The sequence below is a fragment of the Pagrus major genome, chromosome 14 (genome assembly GCF_040436345.1).
Source record: "Pagrus major chromosome 14, Pma_NU_1.0".
Taxonomy (NCBI): Eukaryota; Metazoa; Chordata; class Actinopteri; order Spariformes; family Sparidae; genus Pagrus; species Pagrus major.
This window is the reverse complement of record NC_133228.1, coordinates 3,840,636-3,854,530: the sequence shown is the minus strand read 5'-3', so window position 1 is coordinate 3,854,530 and position 13,895 is coordinate 3,840,636. Positions and strand designations below refer to the sequence as shown.

Genomic DNA, 13,895 nt, shown 5'->3' with positions numbered 1-13,895 from the left:
TCATTTCTCCATGGTGATTATATTTGGTCTCCTTTCAGTCTATTTGTGTGGTCATTGCCGTGTGAACGTTGTGAGAACAGTTCTTTTAACTGTCTTTGTGTTTGAAAGGTGCCTTGAACCAAGACGTTCAAAGCCACAGAACCACACAGCAGTCCTGTGGAAACTCTGAGCTGTCTGACTGTGAACTGAAGCACAGCAGCAGGAAGGGGAGCAGTAACTGTGAAGCATCATGTGCTTCAACTCACAACCTTACTGCATATGATCATCAGGGAGTGTATGAAAGTCTCTGGAGTGCAGCACGTGGAAGAATCATTTTCTTGGTTTTTATTCATTGTTATATTTCATTCAGCACAGCTATGTGGTGTTTAATGTTTATTCATCTTTAGTTTGAATCCAGTGGTGGAGTGAATCATTATGGTACAAATGTCCATCAGCTCCGTCTGGATTGTTTGTAAGATTTTAGATATGACGCCAAGATCTTGGCACATTAGCTGTACGAAGCTGCACAGTTCTGAAACATGATGGGTTTTTTTATCTATTGTGGAGAATATATGGATTTAATCTGCTGTCTAAGATCTTGTACACAAATTTAAATCCAAGCCTTAAAGAACAACTTGTAGGACCTGACAGTCTCCATAAGTCACATATTCTTTATGTGTTTAGAGATTTAAATACATTTTTTCTACTGTATCCTGTTCAAACATACAGTAAGTGTTTACTAGAGAGTGGCTGCATTTTATCATTTTGTTATGTTGGCCATAAATGACATTTTTCCAGACATTGGGGGAGGGTGTCACAGGTTTTATAAAACATTGGGAGCATCTATTAAAAATATCAATGACACTGCAGAGGGTCTTGCTGTTGCTGCTTTCCAACCCCAATCATTTGTGTAGTCTTTCACCTAGTAGAGCAGGAGTAGTGCTCCTGGAGGCGGCCGAAAAAAGCTGGCCTCTGTTCTGACAAACTGTTCTGACAAACTGTTCAACTGTCCAATCAACTATTTAAAAAACAATAACCTCACACTCCCCCTAATAATTCTCATACAGTTCCCAAACACTTAGCATATTGTCAGCGTCCAACACTTGGAGGACTGTGTACGTACTGTAGCTGACGATGATCTGCAGCAGTAAAAGTTTTCCTGGTAAATCAAAACAAGTCATCATGACCGTAATACCCTCAAAATACAGATTGCTGTTTATAAAATAAACCATCCAGCCACCGAAGCGAGCGAAACACGGTTAAAAAAGCATTAAAGCGTTCGGTTCATGGGGGTCTTGGTGTGTAATATGACACTCTGCCTGAGTGGATCTGGCACAGTGGGATGGAAACATAGTTTGTGTTGGACCTGATAATAAAGGCTGAGGTCTAACTGTCCCTGATGGAGCCCACAGCTGTTTCCATCAGCAGGCAGACGTGCTGGAGATGGAACCCAGAAATAGACCATAGATATACTGTTCAGACTGTGTGGAAGTCAGCAGCAAGAACAATGCTAACAGGGGCACAGGCAGGCCGTCATGCTTTCAGACTGCAAATATGGAACAAATTCACAGCTTACACAAGGAAATGAGTGCTGCGACGAGACCCCACAAACAGGAAATGTGCAAATCACAGCTCTGTGAAACCTTTTTATCCCTCAGTGTTGATGTTTTATTCAGAGAAACAGCAATGACATTATGATCTCACAAACAGGGAAGACGTAAATGGAATCCATTTCCCATAACCCCTTGCAACCTTAACCTGTCAGCCATCCCTGTTAGGCGCAAACGCACACACTGAGATGATCCTTTTCCAACAGAAGACAGCAATATTGTTTCCGGCCTATAAAGTACCTATTTTATGAGCAAACAAATTAATTCTAATGACAGCAGCAGTACATCTGCACAGTGTGTGTGTGTGTGTGTGATTGCTGTAACCCAGGCCAGGTAAATCTGCTCACCTTCCTCTATCCATGTGATATGTTATGCTTAACACACACATTAGGTGCTTCTAACCAGGTGGAAATGTGGTGTGTGACTTTCATGAGGCTCCTCTCCTTCCCTTGATTTGACCCAGAACTCCGTCACTACCAGCATAATGACGAGGAGCTGCTGGTATAATACAACACTGGCAGGTACAGTGGATGCGTGCAAATCAAAAATACTGACTGGAGTTCAGCCAAAGCTATAGAAAGCTTCCGACATACAGACACTCCTTTCTTGAAAATCCTCAAACTCATGGGCAGGAAGCATTTAAATTGTGGGTGGGACAATTTGATCAGAGCTTTGTGTATTTGTATAAAGTGTTTTTGTCATATCATGTATTCTGGTGCATTTTAGAAGGTAGTTTGATACTTTATCTGGATATATTATTAGTTTCAATGGCTAATAAAAAAAAAGTTAAAAAAAAAAAAAAAAGCTTCTTAAATAAAAATGGTGGTGAGTTGAACAGCAAGGCACTAAAATAAAAGCTCTTTCCAACTGAAATGTGTACAGAATAAAGTTATAATTAAAATATATCAACTTCAATGATGCAGCAGTACTTTATTTTAAAATATAATACATTTGATTCATGAGTAATAGTTTTATATTAACTTACACTGCATTCAATTCCCATCAGGGTCATTTCAAGAAGTGGGTGGGACTTATCCCCTCATAAGGTCACCCTTCCACCAGACAGGAACAGTGGAGAGAGCATGCCATCCAGTGGTAGAAAACTAGAACAACCTGTGAGCGCAGGTGCCACTCTGAGATGGATAACAATGTAACCCAGTGACGTGTTGGATTATATTTTTGAGGTGGGCACCTGAGAAATTCCATCAATTTATCTATGAATAAAGACATTTTTCTGAGTTTAATTACAAGCATTCTGTTGAGGTTCAGATTGTTTTTTACCACTGACCCTGACATCCAGGACTTCTTTATGGTGTGGAAATCAGTCAGACTTGAGACCTGCCTGATATGAGTACTATACCATGAAACCACAGTCTGCATTACTTTTTATAATGACAGGAGATGTAGTTAGTGCAGACCGACCTGAAAAATCTGCACTGCATCACCACACAACACAGATGGATGTCTGACAAACGTGGCCTCTGATGTGCAGGTGGCAGTAACACACCAAGCATACACTGAAGTTAGTCAACATCTGATGGGATTTGTAATTCTGTTTTCAACAGAGAAGGAAACACACAAACTCCACAGGGTATTACACATATTACAGAGAAACGCAATTACCTGGATAATTCATTCAAGGATTGAAATCTATTGAACTGATCAAATTTTAAAAAATACATAGACGTTTTCCAGGGAATTTAATTCTTTTATTGGAATTAATAATTTTCTAATGACAGGAAATGATAAAACCAGACAGGCATTTCTACTGAAGAACATTTTTGTCCGACTCCGGGAAGAGTGACAGTTCCACCTTCTGTTTTTAAATATACATGAGTAGTAGCAGCTCTGTGTTCTGTGCAGAGCAGCAGGAGCTGAGGACATAAATATAGAAAACTGCTGTGTGTGTTGTGGAAGTTCAGGGTTCAGAAGTGTCGAATGAGACTGCAGTTCAGTGGAGGGATGGAGCTGGAGGCTGGAGGGGGGGGGGGGGTTACTCTGTGAGGCCGAGCTTCTTCTTCAGGGACTCTGGCATCTCAGGGGGAGGGGGGCGGGGCAGGCGGAAGTAGACCTTGACGGAGTCATAGATGAACCACTGCAGGGCCGTCAGAGTACCGATCATGATGATACGGGCAACCAGACCCTTCCACACGCCTGAACAGGAGACACACATCACATTCAAACTCAGTGGTTCACACCTTGTTCTGCACAAGGCTGGGAGCATTTAAAGATCAACCATCTCAAACTATTTTTTAACTTTTGTCTCTTCTAGTACATGTGGAAACAACTGTGTTGAGGTGGTACCTGATGGTGGAACTGAAGGCAGTTCATCTCATTTACTTATTATTTATTGGAATGAAAAATATTTCAACTCTTTACATTAGTGTGAAAAAAATATAAATCTTGTAAACAGCATATCATAATACAATTTGGTTTACAATTGGTTTGCATCATCACCTACATGGCACAAAGGGAGCGCTACTTTAGTGTGAACTAGACAGAAAAATGACTGAGTCACACCTTCTGATATAAACTAGATCTCCTCTACTTAACATTTAGTTCAGTTTTCATGTGGTGTGGCTGATGGTGTTAAAACAGCTAAAAGCTACAGGGCTACATCTATACAGCACAAGTTCAGTCACATGGTCTGTTATCAGCAAGATGTCCGTCCCCCAGGCTTGCAGCACCGGGAGCTCCCTGTCTTGGAGGACAGAGTTGCCAGTGTTGCAGGTGGGCTGGGGGACAGGTAGACTGTTCTCACACGCCAATGACTCAAGCACCTCCAACTGTACAGCCAGAAAGCTGCTGAGGAGCTCTGCTCAGAGAACAGCGCCCTCCAGAGGTGGATCTAAGGAACGTGTTGATCAAAGCTTCATGTGACAGTATGTTACTGTAGACATTACTGTGGACAGGTGTTCATACAGACCTTTAGGACCCAGCTTCTTGAGGACCCCAACAGCAGTACTGCCCTTCTCCTTGTTCAGCACAGACACCACAGAGTCAGCGGGGTGGGACACGATGGCACAGAAGACACCAGCTGCACACAGAGAGCAAACACATCAGACAACCCAAGACTGATCAGCTGGAATAACTCCATCACATTTAAAACCAGTTCAAAGGAATGATGCTGTGTTACTGGAGTCACATGAAGGTGATCCATAGTACTGTCAGTATTTTGTAACATCAGTAACACATATTTTTATTACCATTAGACATTATCAAGAGTCCTTGCTGTTAATGATATGGTTCTGCATGGATCAGTGTTGAGTACTGGATCCTGTACTGTCCAGATGTTCTGTTACTCACCAATGTAACCAGCCACGAAGGTGACCACCAGCTGCTCAGATTTGGAGCACTCGCTGCGGGGCTTGGGAACAGCATACTTGTAGAGCAACTCCACTGTGCGCTCGAAGCAGGCAAACTTCATCATGGTGTAGGGGATCTGCCTCATCCACAGAGGCACCACACCCTTATAGAAACTGGAGTGGAAAAGGGAAAGAGCGAGAACAAAAAAAATGCAAATAGTGTTGAAGATATCTACACATCCGTTCAACTGCATTCTTCAACAGATGTAAGAGATGCATGTCAAAAATGGGGAGCAGAGGTCCACTGGGAGTCTTTTCACCAGAGGTCTCAAACTACAGACCCCTAGGCCACTTTTGACTAGTAGCGTTTTTTGTTTCACATCAAAATTAGACCCGATAGTGGCAGATGTTTTAAATGTCTCTTTTCCAAAAGGCTAGAGAAACTGTAGAACAAGCAGCTTTTACTACATAAAAAATATATAGTTAAGTAAAATAAAAAGCAATTGAAAATATTAGGATAAACATTAACCCACTCATTCACTACCCATCCCAAATCCAACTTTAACCCTCAAACTACCACTCACACACAAACTTTTCAGTTAACAATGTGAAGTGTGTCCGTCCCCCAGGCTTGCAGCACCGGGAGCTCCCTGTCTTGGAGGACAGAGTTGCCAGTGTTGCAGGTGGGCTGGGGGACAGGTAGACTGTTCTCACACGCCAATGACTCAAGCACCTCCAACTGTACAGCCAGAAAGCTGCTGAGGAGCTCTGCTCAGAGAACAGCGCCCTCCAGAGGTGGATCTAAGGAACGTGTTGTCATCAGGAATCAATTTTCTATTTATAATTTAGTCTGAGCGACCCATTAGACCTTTTGAAATAACTTACTGACAGAGCCTGATAACAAAACTAAATGTGGAGGAAATGCACAAAGGGAGCACACTTACGCCCAGATACCCTCCTCGGCGAACATCTTGGGAACAGCCTGTCTGAGGGTGTTGGCGTAGCCTGGCTGGGTCTGGATACGAACCTTGACAGCCTCCATGGGAGCCAGAGCAATGTCAGCAAAGAACTCTGCACTGGCTGAAGCAGCCAGGTACAACGATGTCCTCCAGAGGTAGGTGTTCTCCTGTTGGGTGAAAACACAACAAATGGTCAGACAGATGAGGCAACACACAAGGTAACAGTGCACAGGTAGTGTATGTAATGTTGGCCAGTGTGCAGTCAGAGCAAAAAAACAAAACAAGTGTGTGTGACTGATTATGAGGTTAGCAGTACCTTTACAGATATGAAGTAGTACTGCAGTGTGTGTACAGTTTAAGTTGTTTGTCAGTGAATACATGTTAAGTGAAGTTCCTGTGTCTTACCCCCTGCTGATCAAAGTGAAGGGGGTTAGCCCTGGAGAAACCAACTTCAACCCAGGCTCACTTAAGCTGGTAGTTTTTATTATTGATTTAAACAGTTACGGCTTATTTCAGTTCATGGCAGTAATGAAATTCTACAAAAAAATAAATAAACTGTTTTAGCCATAAAAAGATAGAATAACCTTCAATACAACTACTTTATTTGCTTAGAGAACATATGGACAGGTATCAGGAAGAGTACCAACTGGTACCAAGAGTTAGTACTAATAAAAAATAAATACCCATCACTTTAACTTCAATCTAGTGAAAACTGAAAATGTCCCCAAAGTTGAGCTTGTTACTGACAAATACAAATAAAAACTAATGAACACAATGTAAAAAGGCCTGAAAAGCCGGCAGGTAACAATGAAGTACAGAGTCGTTTAAACTGTGCTGATACACTGGCAGGTTTTCAGACAGTGTAGAATGGCACGTTGCATGTCGTTGCAAATTTCAAGCCGCCTCATCGTGAATCTCTTGTCCGAATGGGCTTAAGTCTATATGAATACACTGTTGCACAAATAAAGTATCACAACTCCCCTTTGTCGGAGCAGAGCTGTGTGTTGACAGCTGTGTCGGGCCTCACCTCTCCCAGCAGGTCGCTGTAGAAGATCTTGAACACTTCGTAGAAGCCAAACTTGCAGAGTCCCTGCATGGAGTAGCCAATGAACGTGGGAGCCCAGCCCTTCGCGAGGCCTCTGACGCCATCTTCCCTCACAGTCACTTTAAAGCCGGTACCGATGCTCTTGTATTTATCTGGGCTCACCTGGAGAGGTGATAACAACAGTGTGAGGAAGCATGTCAACAAATCATTGCAGCTCTAGGATCTGGTGTTTAAGCTGATACTTGGATTATAGGATGACTAGTGGTTTTCTTTCTAAGTGCTTTCCATTATCCCATAACCATAAAATACACTTGCCCTAGAGCCACCTTATTCTAGACTACAATTCAGATGTCTCAAACTATGAGTGTGTTGTAAGAGTTGTATTACTGTTGTATGTAGAGTTGTTCCGATTCCGACACCAGTATTGGAAATGCCAGTGATACTGCTGAAAATGCAGGTATTGATGCGTATGAGAGTCGATACCACGCAACTTCCCAGTTAGCTCTGCTTAACTTTACACACTGGAAATCAAATCTTCACTGCTCTAAAAGCCAACACAGGAAGTTGTGCTGTGCTGCCCTTGGCAACTACTGTTTTTAGAGCTACGAAGAAGTTGATTTCATGCGAGTCAGACAGAGCTAGCAGCATGTCAGTTACTTGTCAAAATTTTACTCTGGATAACCCCACCAGTAAAACGGTTCTGTATGCAAGGCTGTGATTTGGAGGGGTGGCACAAGTGTTGCCAATTTCAAAAGAAAGAGCACGACGAAACTGCACTCCCTACACTGAGACAGTCAGGGAACACATTTCATATAGGCCTAAAGACGTGCAGGCAATAAGCTTTACTACTGACATTTGAACCTCCGACGTGTGACCATGACCATGTCTTTGCTGAGTCTGCACACTGAGCAGACAGTATTGCAGTCAACATTCGCCCTTCAAAGTGCGGTGCTGCAAGCAAACGAGTTCTGTGAGTAATATTAAAGGGGATTTTTAATTCCTAGATTTATTTTGGTTGCTGTTGTACTACTGTTTTAAAGCGTTCCACTGAAAAAGTGGCTGCACTTTAATGGTTTTTAGAGGAATTATTATATTATTCCTAAATTTGTTCTTTTTCAGTTATGACTGACTGTCAAAATAGTTAAAAGAATGTTGAATGGCAACTATTCTCTGCAAGGTTAGTAGTATCTTTATTTTTTACAATGCACTGGTATCGGATCGGTACTCGGTATCTGCCAATACCCAAAGCCCAGGTATCGGAATTGGTTTCAGGAATCATCAGTTCCATGTCTGTACATTTTCTGCAAGTGATTCTGTGTAGCAAATTTAAGTATCTTAAAAACTTTCCAACTGAACCATATAATCAATCATACATGGGGCCACGGGGCTGAGAGGGTGGAGGAGCTGCTGGCTACTCATTACTGTGAGGTTCAGCTTCCATACAAACCTGCAGACGGCACTTGACAAGGTCGAGGGGCACCACTGCTGTGTGTGTGAGGCCGCAGCTCAGGATACCCCCAAAGCCGCACAGAGCATAGTACTTTGAGGAGCCAAATTCGCAGCTGATTTCCTCTGTGGTAGAAGGGGGGGGACACACAACATGCACATGCAGGGTCACATGCAACACAGGACAAAGATCAACACCAACCCAGAGCAACATAATGGAAGAGTTGTCACTGCAGAATGAAAAGACCAATCCTTCTCAAGGACCGTTTCCCAGTGTCCAGTTTGAACTCTGTGCCAGGACTCTTCCATTATAGTTGTCTCTTCCACTAACATGCCACCATCATTAGGATAACAAAAATGGTAAATGTGATTTCAGTACAAATTTTCAAGGCCCACAGTGGTGTTTTGCAAGTTAGGCCATTCACTTCAAAATTTGCTTAGCCTTTTCAAAGCATAGGTTTTTAGTTTCCTTCCTTACATGCAGCCATCAATCTCTCTTCATTTCAGTCAACTGCACAAGTTCACTTACAGAGACTTAAAACTTGCTAGAGACAGCAAATCTGTGTTTTACCACATAGTTACATCATCAATAGAAGGAAGAACTCTAAAAAGAACTGGGGTTTGATTTGACCGTTTTGGGCTATTGCGCAAGTATAACTGATCAACTGGCTGGAAACAGGCAAATCACCACTTTGGGCACACAGATTGTGATTAAAATTATTTAACAAGGACAATACTTGGTTGTTGTAACAGACTACCAGCAATAGAGGTATAATTGCATATTTTCATTGCATACTGCGCTACTACATAATGTTCTTTATCATCACCATAATGCATCTTATCAAATGTACTTTTGACTTTTTACTAAATATTCTTACCTGGCTGGCAGTACAAGGTTAATCAGTCAGTGTGCTAATCAACACTCAATGACAGACTAACACCTGATGGTGTCAAACAGAAGGTCAACATTCATATTCCTCAGGTCTGACTCCCCTGACCTTCACCTACACGAGTCCTCTACTGTTGGCAGAGTGGGGCTGAGGGCGGCGGGGCAGGAACAAATCATTTAACACGTAGGAACACTGGTGCAGAATCATGCAGCCACGTTATGATCACTCCAACACATCAGAATCATGGGAATCAATACACAATGACGAGAAACAACTTCACAACTGGGTTGACGCCATTTCTCCCATGCAAATTGGTGCATTTTAAAAAAGACAAACATAAGTCGGTTATGGGTGGATGAGGCGTGCCGAACCACTGAGACACACCTGCAGTCTGCATTTGACCAGATCGAGGGGAACGACAGCTGTGTGTGTGGTGCCACAGCTCAGAATCCCACCAAAGCCACAAAGGACGAGATACTTCTGAGAGCCGAACTCACAACTGTCTCCCTCTGAAGAAACACAGGTGAGACTTTAAGAACTGGACATCTGAGCTCAGAAAGAAGGAAACATTCTTCCTATGTCCACCCGTCTAAGAAAATTAAATTAGATAAAGAAACTTTGTAGCTGGTTCTTCAATTTTGCTAGACATCTGACAAGCCAAAAGCTGTACTGGGTCAACAAATGTTCTTAGAGATACATCTTACTTTACCAGACTCTCCCTTTTGCAACAGACAGTTGTTTAAGTTGCCTACCAGCAATGGTTGAGTCTGAAAACAAAGCCATGTAAGCGCTTAATTAACCCTAGCTTTACCAAATGTGATCCATTCCCAAGCCACAGACAACTGAAATGTGTCACTACTCCTATGAGCTAGCTGTACTGTTGGGGTGAAGCCATTCTAAGAATGTAAAGGACAAACGCTAAGGAGTAGAAGGGCTTTGTGAAATGGGTACATGAACTTCATGCCACAAGCTGGTGTTTTCATATAAATGTTTAACTGAAGCACTTTTAAAAAAATATTTCACTGCATTCAGAGGGTACCCCAACAATATGTTAATATCTCTCAATGGCTGCCTTTACAAGTGGAGGTGAGGGAGATAAGACTTGGGTCTCAAACCTGCTGGACATGGATTACTCAGAGACATTTCAGACCTCAAGGGCAGAATTTAACCTTTGACACTAATGGTTTGCAGCATTTCCATTTCATGTCAAAATAAGTTTGGGTACCATGTTTACAACCCCTCATAAAAACTTCTGGCTAGGACAATTTGTTCCTGAGCAGCCCTGAGGAGCCCACCATCAGGGATCATATGCATCTCTGGACTTGTCTTCCATTATGTAACATAACTACAGATTCTCAACTAAAATCATTTAATCCATCTTATATCCACTTACGTTATTTGAAATAAAGAGCGACACGACAAACGGAGTATGCCGCAGTGCAAAGGCAAGATACCACTTTGTCCTTCCTTGTCCTCCACAGGCAGCTTGTATGCAGCAAAGGCCTGGCAGCTAACTGCCTCAACACTCATCTCTTATCGTCCAACTATTACAAGCGTGCTTCGATCATGTACAACTCCGAACCTGGACAATTGTACTCCACAATAAATGTATCTATGCTGAAGAACGCAGTAAAGTTGACCACAGCTTGGCGAATCTGGTCGGCTAAGCTAATACAGCTAAAGCTGGCCCTTTAGCCAGCTTGCAGACTCTGCACCGGGGTTACCGTCTGCGGTGGCGGCTGCTGCCAGTGTGCGGGTCCTCTGTCCATGAAGATTCTGTTGGGGTTCTTCCACTTTCTGAAGACTGAAGAGGGGAGCGCTGAACGGGTTAGCCCGGGCCAGCTGCGTCAAAGCGGTCGGATACATGGTGGTGTCCTGCCTGCTGGCGGAGCTGCGCTGGAATGAGCAACAAGTTAGCTTGACGTTAGCTCGAGCTGAACGGCAGCGGTGACTGGAAATGAAATCCACCCCACCGACACCTGAACTAACCACGTCACGTGCTGTTAGCTTAGCCTGTCGTCTGAATGACCGTGAAAGGGAAATGTTTAGCCTTCTGAATGAACACAGATCTAAGCTAACGTTAATATCAAGCTAGCTACACGAATAGACATTTAATACTCTGTAATAACTCCATAGAAGTAACTGCACCACTTCAAACACCCTTCTCAATGCTCAAAGCTGTCTGCCTAGTATTCAAGTAGCATTTTGAGTGCTCTTTTCTAGCTGATGCTAAAATGCTATGCTAAACTGCGTGCTAAGCTAACTTGACCGCCCCAAGGTGGAAGGTCTCCTATTAAGAGAAGAAGTAAGTAGGAGCCGTGTAAACAGAACAGCTAAAAGAAGTCACGTCCCCAAGAATGCATCCTTCATAAAAGAGCAATGAAGTAACACTGTTTCTGTAGTATTTTAACAGAATATTACACTCACTCTTTCAGTATTTTAAGATGGCGCCTCCGCTTTGCTTGAACCGGCTGCTCGGAGAGGCCAAATGACCTCGCGGTAAATCGATTCGTCCTTTCGTGACGTCACAAACAAGCTGAGGCGGGACGTCCGCTGCTCTGTCCAGTAAGAAACCCCCCCTGAAACTGCCAATCACCACCTCTGGTCCAATCATCGGTCTATGATTAAATTAAGGCGGGGCTTGTAGTAATACTTCAAACCAGTGTTTTTCCTCTCAGATCAGTTCATGACTTGGTGAGTGGTGGTCGTAAAGTAGAGGAGAGATGTGTGTGTGTGACAGAGAATGACTCCTGATGACAAACCCTGAGAGGAACACTAAGTGGATTACCTGCTAACAGCTGCTTCTATTCTTGTCTTCAGTAATGCCTTTGAGAGCGAAGCCCCCCCTCTAGAGATGATCGCTTAGTGACATCACCACACACCTGAGGTGTGGTTGGAATTACCTGAAAGCTGGGTTTGTTCAGTTTCACAAGAAGCAGGGCTGGAGCAGCGCTCATTATGTTGAATAACGAAACATTTCTGAATAGAGAAAAAATCTGGAAAATAAATATCAGAACAGTTTCAGTGGTCCTTACTGTGTCCTTTAGGCCTGACACCTAGTCCAGTCTCCTTTTTCCTCAGCAACCAGGTAAAGACTGTGAACAGACCCTGGGGCAGAACTGGGCTGCTGGGCCTGTGTTGACACCACATTCCCTCCTGCCTGTGCATGCAGTATTCCTATGATGGAATGTTACATGGTCCAGGGTTTGCTGTGTGTTAATGTGGGCTAGTTAAACATCAGCTGCACAAACTGTTGCTTTAGTAATGCATATTTCCAAAAAAAGTTACAATACCACAAACCAGTAGCTCCTTGTCACAGCAGACATTTGCCATGGCAGACACAGCGCAGGTGTAATTATTAGGTTTCAGAGTCCTGATAATGCATGAAGGTAAACCTGTCCTTGCTCACTAACATGGCTGCTTGGACACTTGATGAAACTTGAGCCTCAGTCACAAACACTGTGCCCTGCAGACAGATAACCAAGGTCTCAACTTGCTTGAGTTGGGTAGTCCATCACAGTGAACATCACACCTGCCCAACCTTTATTTTTATCTGGAACATTATTGTAGTGTGGTAATGCTCTTGGTGCATTCAGTGGCACACAGGAATGTTACTGTGACAATAAAAGCAGACATGATTGAATGATGGATTAGCAACCAACTGCTGTCTGAGGGGAAAACATTCAGGAGTCAAAAACACTGGTAGGATTACTAGCCCACTGTGTAAGGTGCTTTACATTTAGTCTGAGTCTTTAAAGTATGCAGGTTGTTAATCAAGATCAAAATGTAGCCTTTAGATTGTGTTTGCATATAGATTATACAGCTTCAAAATTTAGAATGTGAAACACTTTCATGTGATCATTTCACAGTTCAGCCCTGAATTTACTTGTAAACCTGAGAAGTGACAAGGTAGCAGGTGCAACCAAACCAGTTATCTGTTATCGTGTCACACACCTCTCAGCTCCCACTCAATCTATTTCCCTGTTAGTAATGATAACAGACATGTTTGGTTTAAAAGTGCCTTCTCAGAGCAAAACGTTGTAATTGTAAAATCTAGTGCTTTTCTCCCCATCATGTCTTCATACATTGAATGCCTTTGGGTTTTTTGACTATTTTTCAACATTTTCATTATTTCACATTGGACACATAATCAAATTATTAATCAAAACAAGAAAAAAAGGAAAACTGGCTGGAAACTTGACATGTCATTATTTACACCACTAATGTGAGTTGAGCCTGTGAACCAACTTCAGACAGGGTGCATGCTAACACTTTTAGCTTAGCAGTAAAGATTTCATCTGTAAAAGGTGTGTGAATAACAACTTTTAAATCTTCTAAAACCTTTAAAACTTCTAAATCAATTTACAATCCTGGGTTTTTCAGAGACTTGGCTTACTCCTGACAAACTGTCTGGAGTCATTTATATTATTTTACATTAAAGAAGTCCCCATCTACTTCAGTTGTTTGGAAGAATACTGCACCGTTGTTTTGTGGACCACATCATCTGACTTTCAATCGGCACGGGGGTGAGAAGATCATGCCTGAATTTTCATTTTTGGGTGAACTTTTCCTTTAAACTCTCTAGTTACCACATTGCATTGCAATGATCATAATGAGCACACTAGGCCTCCAACTGATTGTTCACTTAAAGTGAGACTAAC

The 13,895-nt window shown here is 42.6% G+C and overlaps 1 protein-coding gene and 2 non-coding genes across 4 annotated transcripts; all 3 read right to left on the bottom strand.

Annotated features, from left to right (window-relative positions):
• Positions 1 to 3,276: 3,276 nt before the first annotated feature.
• Positions 3,277 to 11,766, bottom strand: slc25a3a (solute carrier family 25 member 3a). Of its 2 annotated transcripts, none has more exons than XM_073480949.1 (8): positions 11,662 to 11,766; positions 10,959 to 11,130; positions 8,346 to 8,470; positions 6,881 to 7,060; positions 5,839 to 6,020; positions 4,896 to 5,068; positions 4,516 to 4,626; positions 3,277 to 3,743 (listed from the first exon to the last, which is right to left on the bottom strand). In XM_073480949.1, the coding sequence occupies exons 2-8, from the start codon at positions 11,098 to 11,100 to the stop codon at positions 3,583 to 3,585; spliced, it is 1,074 nt and encodes a 357-aa protein (XP_073337050.1). In that variant the 5' UTR covers positions 11,101 to 11,130; positions 11,662 to 11,766; the 3' UTR covers positions 3,277 to 3,582. The 2 variants fall into 2 exon arrangements, with proteins under 2 accessions (XP_073337050.1, XP_073337051.1); XM_073480950.1 differs by having other exon boundaries at positions 10,959 to 11,125; positions 11,662 to 11,742.
• On the bottom strand, positions 4,250 to 4,451 carry LOC141008742 (small nucleolar RNA SNORA53). The gene has a single exon (XR_012180103.1). It is a non-coding gene; the product is annotated as a small nucleolar RNA SNORA53 (small nucleolar RNA).
• Positions 5,508 to 5,709, bottom strand: LOC141008741 (small nucleolar RNA SNORA53). The gene has a single exon (XR_012180102.1). It is a non-coding gene; the product is annotated as a small nucleolar RNA SNORA53 (small nucleolar RNA).
• Positions 11,767 to 13,895: the final 2,129 nt, after the last annotated feature.